This window comes from Sodiomyces alkalinus, assembly GCF_003711515.1.
Source record: "Sodiomyces alkalinus F11 unplaced genomic scaffold SODALscaffold_6, whole genome shotgun sequence".
In the NCBI taxonomy this organism is placed as follows: Eukaryota; Fungi; Ascomycota; class Sordariomycetes; order Glomerellales; family Plectosphaerellaceae; genus Sodiomyces; species Sodiomyces alkalinus.
The window spans coordinates 963,586-979,063 of NW_021167084.1; the positions used below are offsets into that span (position 1 = coordinate 963,586).

Consider the following 15,478-nt stretch of genomic DNA (forward strand, 5'->3'; position numbering starts at 1 on the left):
GGACGGGGTAATCAGAGGAATAAGAGCATACGATAGCTCTTTACTTAGTTTATTAACTTATATCTGCTTATTTTTAGGAGTTATCTACGCTATAAGGGCGTAATCGGGATAACTAGGGCCGTATTATAACCGCGCAGATACGGTTTTAGAGTGGTTCTGATAGCCGGTTATATACCTCCCTTTTTTAAGGCTACGGAATCCACCTCCTATATATATATTAAGGATAGGCTCCGGATATCCCTATTAAGGGACTATTAGTTAATTATTATCCTCTTTTGCAATTACTTATTCCACGTTTAAGGTATCTTTCTAGTTTAACTTACGTTGCCCTGATTAGAATAGTGACTTCCGATCTACTTCTTCGCTAAAGGTTATAGTGGTATTAGTTATATTTTGGTTATGCATCGTGGTTTTGCTAGACTGACCTCTTTGTCTGATCTTTGTCTTGACGATCTAGTGCTACTACGTCTTTATCTCGTTATAGTATATAGTTTATATAGTATGCCTTCGGTACGCCCGCTTGGTGCCTAGGATTTTAGGAGCTTTCCCGGGGCTACGCGCCCCGGGTTAGTACTAGTCGTTATATTCTAAGCGCTCTATAGTAATATACTAGTATCGCGTTCGGTTAGCCTTACGGGCCGCCCTATAGTATATAACCCACCACACCCTCTACGGCCCCGCTATAATATCGGTCTCCAGTGCTTTTAATAGCGTAGAATCCGAATCCGATATCAGAATTAATTTTATCGATAATACGGCACCTTAGGGTTACTTTTAGCTTAACGACGCTCTTTTTATACCCCCCCCCCCCTCCTAAAAGAGGGGGAGCTAGTTATATAATATACTCTACACTACTAAATAACCGTAGATATCCGAGAATAACCGTAAAACCCCTGCTTTTATTTTCGATATTTCCTTCTATACTATAACGACCTTTTGTTATTACTTTACGATATCGCGATAAAGCCGTTTGTTTTTATAATAATTAAGCTTTGTTTTACGATATTAAAGATATACTAAATAATCGCCGTTTTCCTCTTTATATTAGCACCGTTTCTTTTTATTCCTTTAACGATATATTCCTTTATTTTCCTCCCTCCGTTCCCTAGCCGTACAGAGTATTATCGCTAAGTAAGTAATAGGCATAAATAACCGCTATACCCCCCTCGAAGGCGTTAATACTAACCGTATACTTATAGTACACCTCGCGCCTCTTCTAATTCCGGCCGCCCCCTTCGTGTTATATTCCTTTTTAACGGCCGTAACGATAATACCCCCCCGCCGTCGATAAACACGAAGACCGCGAAGAAGCCTACGACCACGCTCTAAGCCCCGCTAAATCCGACGGTTCGTCTATTAATCCCCTATTCTTCCTTATTCCGGGCGTTAGCTTACCCGTTAAAGATAATAACGATAACGACGCCCGCGACCCCCCCCTCTCCTATACTCCCACGCCCGCCTCCTGCTGCTTGCTAATCCCGCTAGCCGCCAACCTCCACCTCCTCCTCCCGTAATAACGCGCCTGCCCCCCGCCTCCTATAATAACCTAGTCTTCTAGGGCCCGCGTTTAGAAGATAATAATACCCGCGAATATCGGTTACACGATCCCTAAAAAGGACGTAATCAACTTAGTCTATAATAGCGGCTATAAGGATACGCGTAATCTAAGGACGATACGTAATATAAAGGTAAGTTATTGACTATTCCTCCTACTAATTTACGCGTTCTATATCGTATACTAATATTAAATAACTATACAGGCGTATTAAGATGTAGCGTAGCGCGAATAAAAGGACCTCAATTTATCGCGCGCGGCTAACTATAAGACTATAATAATAACAATTATCGGTCTAATTAATACCACTACCTATAAGCAGTATAATAATAAAGATGGGCCCTTCGTTAATTACGTTTCGCTTAACGGTATCACCTCCGGCAGTTACGGTAATTACTATTATAACTCTGAGGGCCGTAAATACTCGCTACGCTCTACTAAAGCACTCGGATCCGCTGCTAAGGGTAAAAAACGCGCGGCTATAACGGATCGTAAATTAATAACCTATAAACGTATTCCTATTAGACTTATACTTTATATATTTACTAATTAATTTACGGCACTATAGCGATTACTCCCTCTTTATCGAAGAAGACGAAGACCGCGCCCTCCTCCGCCGCCGGCCCGTTAGGAATAAATACCACGACTACCATGCCCGCTCCCACCACCACTACTACTACCGCTACGGTTATACCCACGCCCGCCACGCCTACGCCCATTACTCCCGCTACCCCTATTACCCCTATTACCCCCGTTACCCCCGTTACGACTACTACTCCCGCGGCCGCACCCACCTATACTATACCGGAAAGCCTCTTCCTCCCCCTACCGGCTAGTATAATAACGGTATAAAAGAAGCAGACTATATAGATATTAAAGAGTATAATAGCAGCTATTAAAAACAGTATTCCCGTGGAGGAACGTTAGTAGCTTACGGGTTATTTTTCTTTTTTATTTATTTATACGATAGGGATATAGCTTATTTTTTTTCTTTTACTGCTTTTACTTTTGCTTTTTACTTATTACTTTACTTCGTTAGCTACTTACCTCGGCCGTAAAGGCTATATAATACACGATTTAGACTATACGCTTTTACTATCTTTACTATGCGCGCCTGTAAAAGTGACTATCAGAACAATTAAATTAAGACCTCTAGGTATACGATATTAGATACACGCCTGCTATTCTGCACCGGCTAACCATCCTACGCCAGTAATAATACTAATAGGTTCCTAATATCCATAACTATTAATACGGCCACGCAAAACTAATCGTGTATAAAAGTATACTAGCGGAAATCCACGCTAACTATACTAAATAACTACCCTTATAACTTATTAATCGTTATTGCGAAATAAAGCCGTAAAGGGAATTAACGGCGGCGGATAATATATAGGTAGTCCTTCTTATTAGAATCTAAATAGATATAGGGGATAAATACCACCTCGCTAGCATATATTCTAGAGAGGACCTTTACCTTAAGCGTCTTACGGGCTATCCGTAAAATAACTATACGTGTACTATTATATAACCCTTACCGCGGGCTAAGATTACGTATAAGCATAACGAGCGCGCCGACCTTTAGCTTAAGCCTCGCGGGCAGGATAGATATAAACTCTAATTATATTAGAAACTCGGGTACTAGATCCGGCGTAGGGCCGTTAGTATCCGTTCCCCGATTAGTAATCGAATTCTCGGCTAAGTAAACCTATAAGCGGCCAGGTAATCGCCCTAGTATTTACCTATTAATAGCCGTGATAATAGTATTATAAGTTATTAGAATAACGCGGTTAAAAAAGACTATATAGTCTAATAGCGCCTACTATAATAATTTAGTCAGGTAAATACGCCTATATAGATAAACGATATCGTAAATAGCCGTAATAGCAGGGAAAGGGTTAACTAACCTATAAAGTTCAGTATCGTAGGAGAGGTCCCGTAACCACTAATAAATGCCCGATTATCAGGATTAGTAAAAGTAACTTATATATTCTCTGTTAAGCAAAGAATACTAAGTTATGGCTAGATAGACTATTAAAAACAGGTATATATAATCTATACCCGACTACTATTATAAATAACGAGAAGAATCTAGGTAAAATCGCCCTTAAAGATAACCGGAATCCCGCTAAAACGCTAATCTTTATAGCTTAGTATATCCCGTAACGTATAATTAACGGCCTCGAAACAGAACTTATACTATATTAGCACCTTATCCTAGATAATAAGAGCCGTCTCCCGTAGTAACACTATAAGGTCCGAAGTCTTTAGCACGTTATAGGTTAAGGCGTTATTAACCTATAAAGGGATCTTAAACCGGGAATAGGCTATATAGCCACCCTTAAGAAGAACGGCTGTATTACTAGAGGAAGCTATATAGAGGATTATCTGCCCACGTAACTGGAAATATGCGTAGAGACCCTGATATACGAATATCTTCCCTATACCATCGGGGCCCTATAAAAAGAAACGGGCGCCGCGGCTATAAGACTTAATAGCAGTTATAACCTAGCTAAATACCGTAGCCTGGCTCTAGTTAAACCGGCGGTGGATATTTTCGTATACTGTAGCCTAGGCATCGCGATTATAAGTCTCCGTAACTAATAATATATTACTAGTCGTATAGCGCTAATTATATAAAGGTGTGGGTAGTCTAAACTCCGTAATAGTCCTACTTACCTTAAGGAGCCGCGAGTATATAAGATAAAGGCCGTAATCGATATATAGGCGTTCTAAATCGGCAGGATATCGGAAGTATTAGCGCTATAACATATAAGGCACGTTATCATATATCGGCTCCGTAAACCTCTCCTATATTAATAGCGGGCCGGAAATATCTCCGTGGATAAGAGCGATAATGAATAGCTCCTATAATACACGCCCGGTCTTTTAAATAACGGCCTCTTTAAAATAGGTAACCTAGTAACGGTTATTGTATAGAAGCCCGGCTATAACGTAGGCCTTATAGTAGGTATCGTAGATAGTCCCCTCCGCGGTATAAAGATCCGTAAAGGAAGTCGGCCCTCGAATAGAGACTAAGAGTAACCGTAAATAGTACGCCTCTCTAGCTATTAGGGGTATATACCGTAGACGGCCGATCTAAAATCCACGCTACCTCGGCTACGAAGCAAACTACTACAGTTTCCATATATAATGGCTAGGAAACTAGTAATAGAATAACTCGCGGCTATTAACGTTATTATAGTTATAGTCGAAAAAGCCTATTAGCTAAGTCTTTTACTCCCGTAATATCCGCTTAATCTAGCTTATAGTCGCGTTGTTACTAAAGTATATAGGCTATTATCCCTTAAGGTAAACCGAAAGACGTATAACGGGTAGGAACTCGCGATATACCGGAAACTCGAATAACTAAATAACGGCCTCCGCGGGACCGATATAACGGCTTTAGAGGTAGATATTTACCTAATCCTCGCCCTCTTCGCCCGATATTAGCGTAGTTATATAGTCGCTACCCTTATAAATATACTTATATATGTACTTAATCGCCTAAATAGATCCGTAAATATTAAAGTATAAGATACGAGATATAATACCTTACCTTAATAGATCTATAAATCTTAACGTTAATATAGGCACCGTAACGGAGGCAGAGATATAGGCTATAAAGAATGATAAAACGGTTATTAAGGGAAACCTCTCCTATACGGCCCCTCTTTATAACGTGTAGGCTAGAGTTACGGCCCCTATACTTAGGATAGCCGTTTCCGGGTAATACGGCTTAGGAAACCGTTTAGAGCACTTTATACGGTTCCCGTTATTAGGCTACGGCTATATACACGGCGTAGAGGGCTTATTATTACCGTAAGGACTATATATTATATTCTTACTAATAATATTAAAAAGATAGCTAGTAGGATCCGACTCGTAGTCCGGTAGCTCCGTAGATATAACCTTATCGATAGTTATAGCGTCCTTATATATCTCGGCCGCCTATAGTATAAGGAAAAGAAGGATATAACGATATAGAAGGCCGCGCTTCTAGTATTCCACGGTCTATATAATACCCGTAAACTTACTAAATAGACTATTACGCAGCTACTATTCTAGGTTATAGGACTTTAATTTAAATATATAGCCGACTAAATCAGGCCGGTTACTAGTAGTCTAACCTAGCTAAAGCTCCCGTATAATCTTTAGCTAGGTAGGATTAGCCGTAAAGATAATAAAAAAAGTTAGAGTGCTAAGAGCCCGTATAATTACTATAAAATCCTAATAGTACTATAAGATAAACCGCTAGCCGCTAACGTAATTTAAGGGTAAGATAATCTATCGGCTAATATTACGGGTATCGCTATTAGCCTTATACGCCTAATCCCGTATTCCGTTATATATATTAGCCCGTATCTTATTCTAATAGCGCTAGATCTAATTAAGCTTCTTCTAATCGCAGGATACCTCTAAGTCTACTAAAAACTATTGAAACAGCCGGCCGTATATAAAAGGTATAAACCTTTACTAGTATCGCGGGTATAGTATATAACGGCAGAATTAACGGAGCTTTACGTTAGTATTCTAGCGCTAACGGTTATAAATATCCCGTAACTATAACTACTAGTAATATCCGGAACCGCTACGCGGATATATAAGCGGGTAAGATAGTAGTAGATAGGTAGAATACTCGTAGTCGATCCGCGGAAGGCCGCCTACGTTATCGTTAGACCGTCTCTTTATAAGGATAATATCGCGGTGGCAGACTTTGCCCCACTTATCCAGTATAATAGCTGTAACCTTATCTATAACGGGCAGATTCTTACGCCGTATATTAGCACCCTACTTAATAACTAATTCTATCCTAGGGTTAAGTATAATACGGCATTATTCACGGAAGGAGTTAAAGCGGTCGCGGGCCGTTTTATATATTCGTATAAAGGGGTTATACTTATACAGGAAGTCCGAAATCTCCCCTAGAATATAACGGTTAAGTATAGAGTTAAGGCTTTAGGTATTCGTAAGGCAGTGGTCGGTAGTAGCCTACGGGTCGTAAAAATATAGCTAGGTAAAGGCTAGAAGTCGCCCTATAGCACTTAATAGCCCTGTATAGTAATAAAGGGTGCCGTGGATCTAGAAGGCTATTACGCCGCCGGCTGTAGCACCTCGACGGGTCTTAGTATATTATATAGATATAAACGAAAAGGTATTATTATATTAACGGATTCTCTTACTATAATCTATAGCTTAAGCGGTATCGGCGTATAATAGGCGTTAGAAAAAGTCGGGTAGCGGGGAGATAACGGGAACGTCGATATCGCCTTAGTTATAATAGATGCCGAATTTCGGGCTCGTAGGTAACAATTCCTATATAAAAGAAAATAATAGCGGTTAGCTAACGGTTAATAACGCGTGATAGAAAACTAACCTATAACTTCTCCCTAATCTAATAGAGCGTAGCGTAATATTTATACTCTACTCGTATTAATCTAAGGTTATAGTAATAAACCGTAATACCTGGCTAATAATACCTTAGTGGCCTATCACGAGCCACAGGGCGCTTAAGTTACGGTCGTGTCCTACGCTAGCTAGTAGTAATAACCGCCCTTTAACGCGTCCTGCGATTACTATAGTTATTACAGGTATTATAGGGGGCACTATTTTAGCGTGTACTAAAAGCGGCCGTTATAAGGTATCGGCTATAAGCAGTATAGTAATAACCCGTAGTGGACTAAGGAGTGTTAGGGTCACGGTTACGGGCACGGCGACGGCCACCCCTTTAAAGAGCGGGCGTAAGAGGAGGTAGTAGCGGAGGAAGTAGCGGCGGAGGGTCTAGTAAAGGGTTACCTATTAGAACGGGTAGTTAAGGAGGCATAGGGAGAGCTAGTAAAGGGTAGCCTATTAGAACGGTTAAAGGAGGTACTATAAAGCCTATAGGAGGTATATAACGGGCGGCTTAATAGGTGTTTCGGTTAATTACCCCCGTAGTATCACACGTTATATAGGTAGCGTAAATCCTATATACCCGCGAATAATAACCGAACTTAGAAAAGTGCTTAACGTTCTTATAGCCACGGTATATACGCGGGTCGGAATTAGGTTAGCTAACTATCTCGACGGCGCTTAATAGCGCTCGACGGCATAAAGGATTAAGGTAGTAAATAAGGTAGTAAATTTTACCGGCACCGTAGAAGACCACGAACAGAAAGAGATATCGCTATATAGTCTAAAGTCAAATTTACAGGGGATTCGTACTAAGATCCCTTAATAACCTACCGGGCTATTAGCAGTAAATGCTATACATTACGAAAGTAGCTTAATTTTACTGGTTATATAGGTATATACTATAAAGGGAAGTTACCCGAAAAACACTATAAAATCCCGAAAAAGGGGACCGGGCGGTAGTACTACTACGAACGCCAGGCTGCCAAAAGTGCCGAACAATAAAGTGGGCCAGCTTCAGTATAGTATAGAAGATACGGAATTATATATATATATATATATTTATTTAAGTAAAGTTTAAGATACTTTATAGGGATATCTAACTATAGGGGAAAAGTAAGGGAAATAACTATGGATATATAGGATCCAGGTACTCCACATATATAACACAATATAGTTTATTACACCTCGATCAGGTGGCTGTGGTATCTGACAGGTGGCGAGAACGGTTGTTGGAGTTCAAGGTGAGGCTTGGCAACAACTAATCAGACACGGATCTGACAAAGAACTTTTCCGCCTCGTCCTTCCGCGCCGGAGTTCCGGAAAGCCGGTCAATGCCGAACTTCAGCCATCAGCTGCAACCCAACCAAGCAAAGAGCACCTGCTAGGAAACCCATCGTCTAGCTCCGATTACCTCACCATTCTGGTGGTTTCCAACTTCCAACTTCTCTTCTCCCACTTCCAAATCCGATCGACTACGCTACCCGACCGTGAGCAAACATTTAATTGACCTCGACTCCTCAACTCCTCGACTTCCGTATTGCAGCTTATCTCGACGACCCTCAAGATGATGACGAGGCGGTTCCTAACGGCGGCGCGCCTGGTGCCGCTCCGCCGCTCACAACCTCGGTCCATGCTACCCTTAATGTTCCAGCAAGTCCGGAACTATGCCGACAAGATTGTACAGGTTCCCCAGATGGCCGAATCTATATCTGAGGGCACTCTAAAACAATGGCAAAAGTCCGTGGGCGATTATGTCGAGCAAGATGAGGAGATTGCCACCATTGAGACAGACAAGGTAAGCCGGATCCGCCTTTCGTCCGAACGCGTTCGTTCTTCCGCTAATTTTTACCCTCCACTTCGCACAGATCGACGTTGCTATCAATGCTCCCGAGGCCGGCACAATCAAGGAATTCCTCGTCAATGAAGAGGATACCGTGACTGTTGGGCAGGATATCCTGAAGCTTGAGCTTGGTGGTGCTCCTTTCAGCGGCAAGGAACAAAAGCAAGAAAAGGCCGAGTCTCAGCCCGAGCACGTCGCCGAGCCGAAAGCTGAACCCAAGTCCGAGGAGGCTAAACAACCCGCCCCTTCGAGTACGCCGGAGCCAGCGAAGGAGACGCCCGCGGCCCCCCAGACCGCATCGCCACCCAAGACCGCAGCGGGCCCCAAGGCAGCACCCGCGCAGGGTGCTAGCTCGAGCGCAAGTCTTGGAAGGCGTGAAGAACGTCGCGTACGTATCTGATATTGATCTCCTTTGCTCACCTTTGCCTAGGTCTCTTCACGGAGTTCGGGAGTTCCCGCCACGCTCAACCCCGCAGCATCTCACCCCTGGCCCGGTGCTAACTTATCCAAGGTGAAAATGAACCGCATGAGACTACGTATTGCCGAACGCCTCAAGCAGTCGCAGAATACGGCTGCTTCTCTTACGACCTTTAATGAGGTCGACATGTCCTCGCTGATGGAATTCCGGAAGCTCTACAAGGATGATGTACTCAAGAAGCAGGGTGTCAAGCTTGGCTTTATGGGTGCCTTTGCTCGTGCCTGTGTCCTCGCGATGCGGGATCTGCCCGTTGTGAATGCGTCCATCGAGGGGCCCAACGGTGGCGACACCATTGTCTACCGTGACTACGTTGACATCAGCGTTGCCGTGGCGACGGAGAAGGGTCTAGTTACACCCGTCGTGCGCAACGCAGAATCCTTGGACGTCGTCGGCATCGAGAAGGCCATTGCCGACATGGGGAAGAAGGTTTGTCCATATGCATGCGACGGATTGTTATTACTTCCCGATGCTGACATGAAGAGCAGGCGCGCGATAACAAGCTGACCATCGAGGATATGGCCGGCGGAACCTTTACTATCAGCAATGGAGGAGTCTTCGGCTCACTTCTGGGCACTCCCATCATCAACCTTCCTCAGTCTGCTGTTCTTGGACTTCATGCTATCAAGGAACGACCTGTTGCTGTGAACGGCAAGATTGAAATCCGGCCCATGATGTATATGGCCTTGACCTACGATCACCGGCTTCTGGATGGCAGGGAAGCCGTTCAGTTCCTGGTCAAGGTGAAGGAGTATATTGAGGATCCCCGCCGCATGCTGCTGTGATTGCCTCATGTGTAGATCTCATGTGTACAATAGCACTTTAGTGCACGCATTCTGGCGTTCTTAGATGTTAGGGGCGAGGGTGCATGATTGCGACTTGGGACCTCAAACATCGGCTTGTCCCGAGGGGACCAAGTCTGCTTTATCGTTCGGGTAATCCCAGCCACCCATACAGAAGGCCTTCACCTCAAGATAAGCAAGGGTTATTAGCAAGCTCAGACTATCTTTTATAGGCGGTGTGGTGTGTGTGGGTCCGGTATCGTTAGTTATATATTCGAGTTATATAGTTAAAATAAAGAATTAGGTATTTACCTATAGTAAATAGGCCTATAATATAGTTTAATAAGGCCTTACTTTATTATAGTATGTATAATATTAGAATATAAATAAGGTACACGGAATTATATCTATATCTATCTAAGTACAGTTTATATTACTTTATAGGGATATCTAACTATAAGGAAAAAGCAGGGGAAATAACTATAGATATAGGATCGAGGTACTCTACACGTCTAATATAATACAGTTCATTATACCCCGATACAGTGGCTATAGTATCTAATATATAATATAAGTAAAGGAATATATATTATTATAACTCTACTTTTACTAGCTTAATATTAAATATCCGGCCGCCCTAATCCTTCCCTATTTTAAAATTATAGTAGTCAACGCCTCTTTTTCCTGTCTGCTATCCCTTGAATGGTTTTATGTCCTATATAACCTGTATCGCGAATATGTGTGAAAAGCTGTGTCTTAGAAGGAAATACCTCCTGGCAAATGTTGCAGGTGTGCTATGAACGCGGTTAGCTTTTCTTGTGTTCGAGTCTCGTGGATCTGTATGCGTACTTCCTGAGTTGCTTTTCGGGCTGCTTTTTTTTCACGCTTCAACTTTGCCTTGCCTTTCACTTTTGCTGGTTGGTCGCCGCGGTTTGAATCATCGGCCCAATCCCCATTTAGTGACAATTTCTCCATCTCGCTGCCAATTCCACCATATTCGATGTCTTTCCCTGGGCTCTGTGATACCATAGTATTGGCTGATGTCTCAAGCTCCGTTCTCTGCTGCACCACGGTCCGCGGGGCATAACATCCATCATCTAGGAGTTTGTCAGAGCTGCTAGAGTCTGCAGTATCGGTGTTTGACCCGGCTCTCGTTCCCCTCCTGGGGTTTGCTGCCTCTGACACCGGAACCATGACTTGTTCTTGCTCCATCTCCTGTGTGACTGTGTTCACCGAGTCTTGTTTCCCTCTAGTTTGGGGATCTCCGGGCTCGGCCCATTGCTGATCCAACTCGAGTTCTAACCCCTCACTCTTCATTTGGCGCCGTAGTTGCTGTACTGCCTTGGTGTGTTTCTTGCTTTTCTCATGGGCCTGGAATGACTTTGCGCTCTTGAAGGACTTGTCACAGATGACGCACTCTATCCACTCAACTTCGGATTCAGTCTCGGTCTCCGAGAAATGACCTAGCACGTCCCCATCGTCTTCGTCTCGGGACCGCACCCACTCCGGGACAGCAATTTCGTCCTTGAACTTCTCCAGGTTCGCCGCCCGAGACCTGGCAGCTTGGGCGGCAGCGGCAGCACGTAATGTCTCCCGTCGTTCGGTGGCGCTCTGCAAGTTCCCTACGTAGCGAGGGTCTCGTTTTCGGGCAAACGTGACAAGAAATCGGACTGCCTCGCTAAACTCTCTCGCCGCATCGTCTCGAAGTTTCCTGTTTTCCTTCTCCATCATTCGCCGCACGCGACGGTCAGGTGCATCGGAGAGCCTGTATTTGTCCTTCCATGCGAATGACTTCACGGTAGTGAAGCCGGCCCAGACGCTATAAAAGGGCCTCACCACAGTCTCGAAATCATCGCCTGACAATCCGAAATTTGGATAATCGGGAACCTCGCCTAGATCCTGACCACTGGCCGCCCGCTCCTCTCTGGCGAGGTGGTAAAACGTTTCATTGAGAATACCGTAGAATCCTGTTGGTTCATCTGTGAAGGGCACGGAAACATTGAATTGTCTGATCAAAGACAATATATCGTCGGTCGTAGTCAGGCGAACATCCTTGAACTCTGGGGGGTCGTGGTCGAAATTTCGCCCATCCGAGCCGCGTAAGATGGCTTCTCGGTGGGAATCATACCAAGCTCTCTCATGAGGGTCAGACAGCACCTCATATGCAGACTGGACCTCGGCAAACCTGCGAGTGGCGTCCTCAATATTGCCCAAATTGCGATCCGGATGCAGTTCAAGTGCCTTCTTCCTGTACCCCTTTTTGATACTATCTACATTGTTAGAGGATGGTACATGTAGAGGGTTGGATTGTTAGTCAAGACGTTACTCGCTATCACTGGCATCCTGAGCGATCCCAAGAAGCTCATAGTAGCAGGTTTTTCTAGGTGTGCCATCGGGCGTATTACCCTGCTCGTATCGGGCTGAAGACTGGTGAGCGCCCATGCTGAAAGTACCTCCCCTCAGCTGGTCTTCCGATTTTTACATGTATCGACAAGGAGTAGCATATAAGATCTCGAAACTTTTGTAAAGTATCTTAATCGGTAAATGGTCACGTGATATACCGCCTCGGGGATCAGGAATGAATATAGGGACTGACTCCCCGATATGTAAGTTTTGTCCTAGCGATATATAAACCCACCTTTAAGTGGAGCTATAAAGATAATAGTATCTTTTAAAAATATCCTATATAATCTATATATATAGCCCGAGTACCCAGAGATCTATACTTATTATATTTTAAGCTAACGATATCGTTAATAATTAAAGAAGCCCCGACTAGCTATATCGTTAATTAAACGAGCCGACTAACGATATCGTTAATTATTATTATTATTATTATTATTATTATTATTACTCCACTATCCTGTCTAATCTATAGGAGCCTAGTTTAGACTATACGGTTCTTCTCGGGTGGCTATAGAGGGGAAGACCCGGGGTCCCGGGGAAAACCTCTAAACTTATCCTTAATTAGAGTAATGCTATTACGGGGCCGATATAGCCCCGGTTTATCCCTTCTATATATCTGGATTATACCTCTAGGCTAATAGCTAACGTTAAAGGGTAGTAGGCTATAGTTCGGGTTAGCCTAGGCCGGTTATTAATATGGGGGCGGGGGCCGAAAGGGTGCTATAGCGTCTCCGCTATGTAGCGGCCGCGGCACGCTATCTCTAGCCTCCCTATATCCCCGGGGACTATACCTATTATTCCTTCTATTTAATTAATAAAGAGAAAAGGTAAGGTAGGCGTTCCTGCCTCCTTTAAGGGGAGGGGGTGCTTACTATATCCGGTAATAGGTAAAAAGGGCAGGGCTCCGCTTATACCCGTAAAAATAGTAGATAGTTAATAGAGGATAAGGTCCTCTTCCTTTTCTTCTTTTCCTTCCTATAACGTTATAAAGCTCGTTATAGGTATTCCTTATTACGTTCCCGTCCAGGGTCTCGTAGGTCTACTATTATAATACCGTACTAACTAGTGGCTTTTTCTAGTTCTTTATTCTTAATTTATAATTTTCCTTTAATCTTAGTATATAGTTTATAACTTAGAGGTAGCGTTACGGTAGCACGGGGTTAACTAGGTAGTGTAATAGTAATAGTAATAATAATTATAATATTAACCGTAAATATCGTCGTAATATAAGTATCTCTATATCGTGGTAGCGCTATAGTAGCAGCGTACTAATAACCGTAGATACCTTCTCCTAATAATAATAATAGTCGCTATAAACGGGGTACTATTTATATTATACCATATATATACGTTAATAGTGCCGGAGTAGTAGCGTGGCGGCTAATATATAGCAGTTACTTACGTTATAGTAAGCGTCTAGGAACCTACCCCGATAACGTTAAAGCTTATACTAATACTATAAGCACTGATACTACTTATTTTTAATACGCTAATAGCCGCCGCCCGTATAAGGATATAAGTCGTCCCTATACTATCGCGGTGCCACTAGTATATCGAGGTGGTCTAACAAGTTAATAGGTCCCCCCGGCTACTAAGAAGCAGTAATAACGTCTTATAGACGTTTATAGTCTTTACCTATCTGTAAAGACTACTAGTAGATAAATACCACGTCCTTCTTCAGACCCTTTTTCCAGCACCCTCCGCCACCGACGCCCCCGAAGCCCCTGTATTTACAGGCCCTTCGGGGGGCCTAGGCCCCTCTTACCCTTCTAACGGCCCCCAGAGCATAACTAGATCACGTAGTAAGGGCCTTAGAAGACCGTGGAAGTGGCCTAGCCCATAGGCTATAGAGCTATAACGCGCCGTTTTTAGAGCCGCTAAAGGGAAGGCCCCTAGACCTGACAGGATAGGTTTAAAACCGATCCGATAGGCCTATAAGGCTATTCCCCGGTCCTTTTTACAGGCCTACTTAGCACTCTTTTCCGCAGGCCACTACCCTACCTGCTAGAAAGAAGCCCTCGGGGTTATTCTACCGAAGCCAGGGAAGAAGGACTATTCAGATCCTAAGTCTTATACGATTATAGCTCTTCTAAACTGCCTAGGTAAAGTACTCAAACGGGTTATAGCTACTAGGCTTAGCTTTCTAGCTAATACCCGCGATAACCTTCTATACCCTAGTTAAATAGGAGGTAGAAAATAACGCTCTGCTATCGATACGGCCCTTCTCCTCCTTTACTATATCGGGGAATAGCGTAAATCACGCTAGAATCCTATAATTTCTACGCTGTTTTTATATATTAAAGGAGCCTTCGATCACGTCGCCCGTCCCTAGCTACTTAGGACTCTTTAAAAACTCTAACTACCCCCGAATCTAGTTAAATAGGTAGCCTCTTTTACAGAAAACAGGCGTATCTAACTAGCCTTCGAAGGGCAGGTTTAATAGCCTACCCCCCTAAATATAGGGGTTTTATAAGGCTCTCCGGTTTCCCCTATCCTATTCCTGATTTATATTAGGAAGGTTATAGCAGGACCGGACTTTCGGGGTCTTTAGCTCTCCTATATCGACGATTTTTAGCTATCTATAGCGTTTATATTATGTAGGAAAAACTATAAAGCCCTAGAAAAAGCCGTAGCCTCCCTTTTCAACGTAGTAAAAGTTAACTAAGTACTATTCGACTCCTGAAAAACAGAGCTTATTCACTTCTATTGAAGACGCTTCAAAGAAGACACTCCGGTTACTATAGGGGGGCACCTAGTTAAACCCGCGCTAGGTACTATTAGGTGGCTAGGGGTCTGGTTCGATCCTAAGCTATCCTTTAAACTCCACGTCGAAAAACGCCTAAACTCAGCTTTAGGAGCCCTGAATAGGCTATACAGGCTAGCTAGCTCGCAGAGGGGCCTTTTCTTTAAGGCTCCATAGCAGCTATATATAGCCTATATAGCCTCCTTAGCTGATTTTAGCTCGTAGCTCTGGTAGGACCCTAAATTATCGAAAAAGCACTTAGTAGACCGCCTAGAGCGCCTAT

The 15,478-nt window shown here is 43.4% G+C and overlaps 2 protein-coding genes across 2 annotated transcripts; one reads left to right on the top strand and one right to left on the bottom strand.

The window, feature by feature from the left end:
• The first annotated feature begins 8,223 nt into the window (after positions 1 to 8,223).
• On the top strand, positions 8,224 to 10,371 carry SODALDRAFT_333693 (2-oxoacid dehydrogenase acyltransferase). The gene is made up of 4 exons (XM_028612049.1): positions 8,224 to 8,744; positions 8,815 to 9,177; positions 9,301 to 9,693; positions 9,753 to 10,371. Exons 1-4 carry the CDS (start codon positions 8,514 to 8,516, stop codon positions 10,047 to 10,049), a joined length of 1,284 nt encoding a protein of 427 aa, XP_028465734.1. The 5' UTR covers positions 8,224 to 8,513; the 3' UTR covers positions 10,050 to 10,371.
• A 303-nt stretch (positions 10,372 to 10,674) lies between these two features.
• Positions 10,675 to 12,488, bottom strand: SODALDRAFT_312318 (DnaJ-domain-containing protein; the record flags this gene model as incomplete). The annotated part of the gene is made up of 3 exons (XM_028609194.1): positions 10,675 to 10,840; positions 10,896 to 12,312; positions 12,373 to 12,488. 3 exons carry the CDS (start codon positions 12,486 to 12,488, stop codon positions 10,715 to 10,717), a joined length of 1,659 nt encoding a protein of 552 aa, XP_028465735.1. The 3' UTR covers positions 10,675 to 10,714.
• Between the last annotated feature and the right edge of the window lie 2,990 nt (positions 12,489 to 15,478).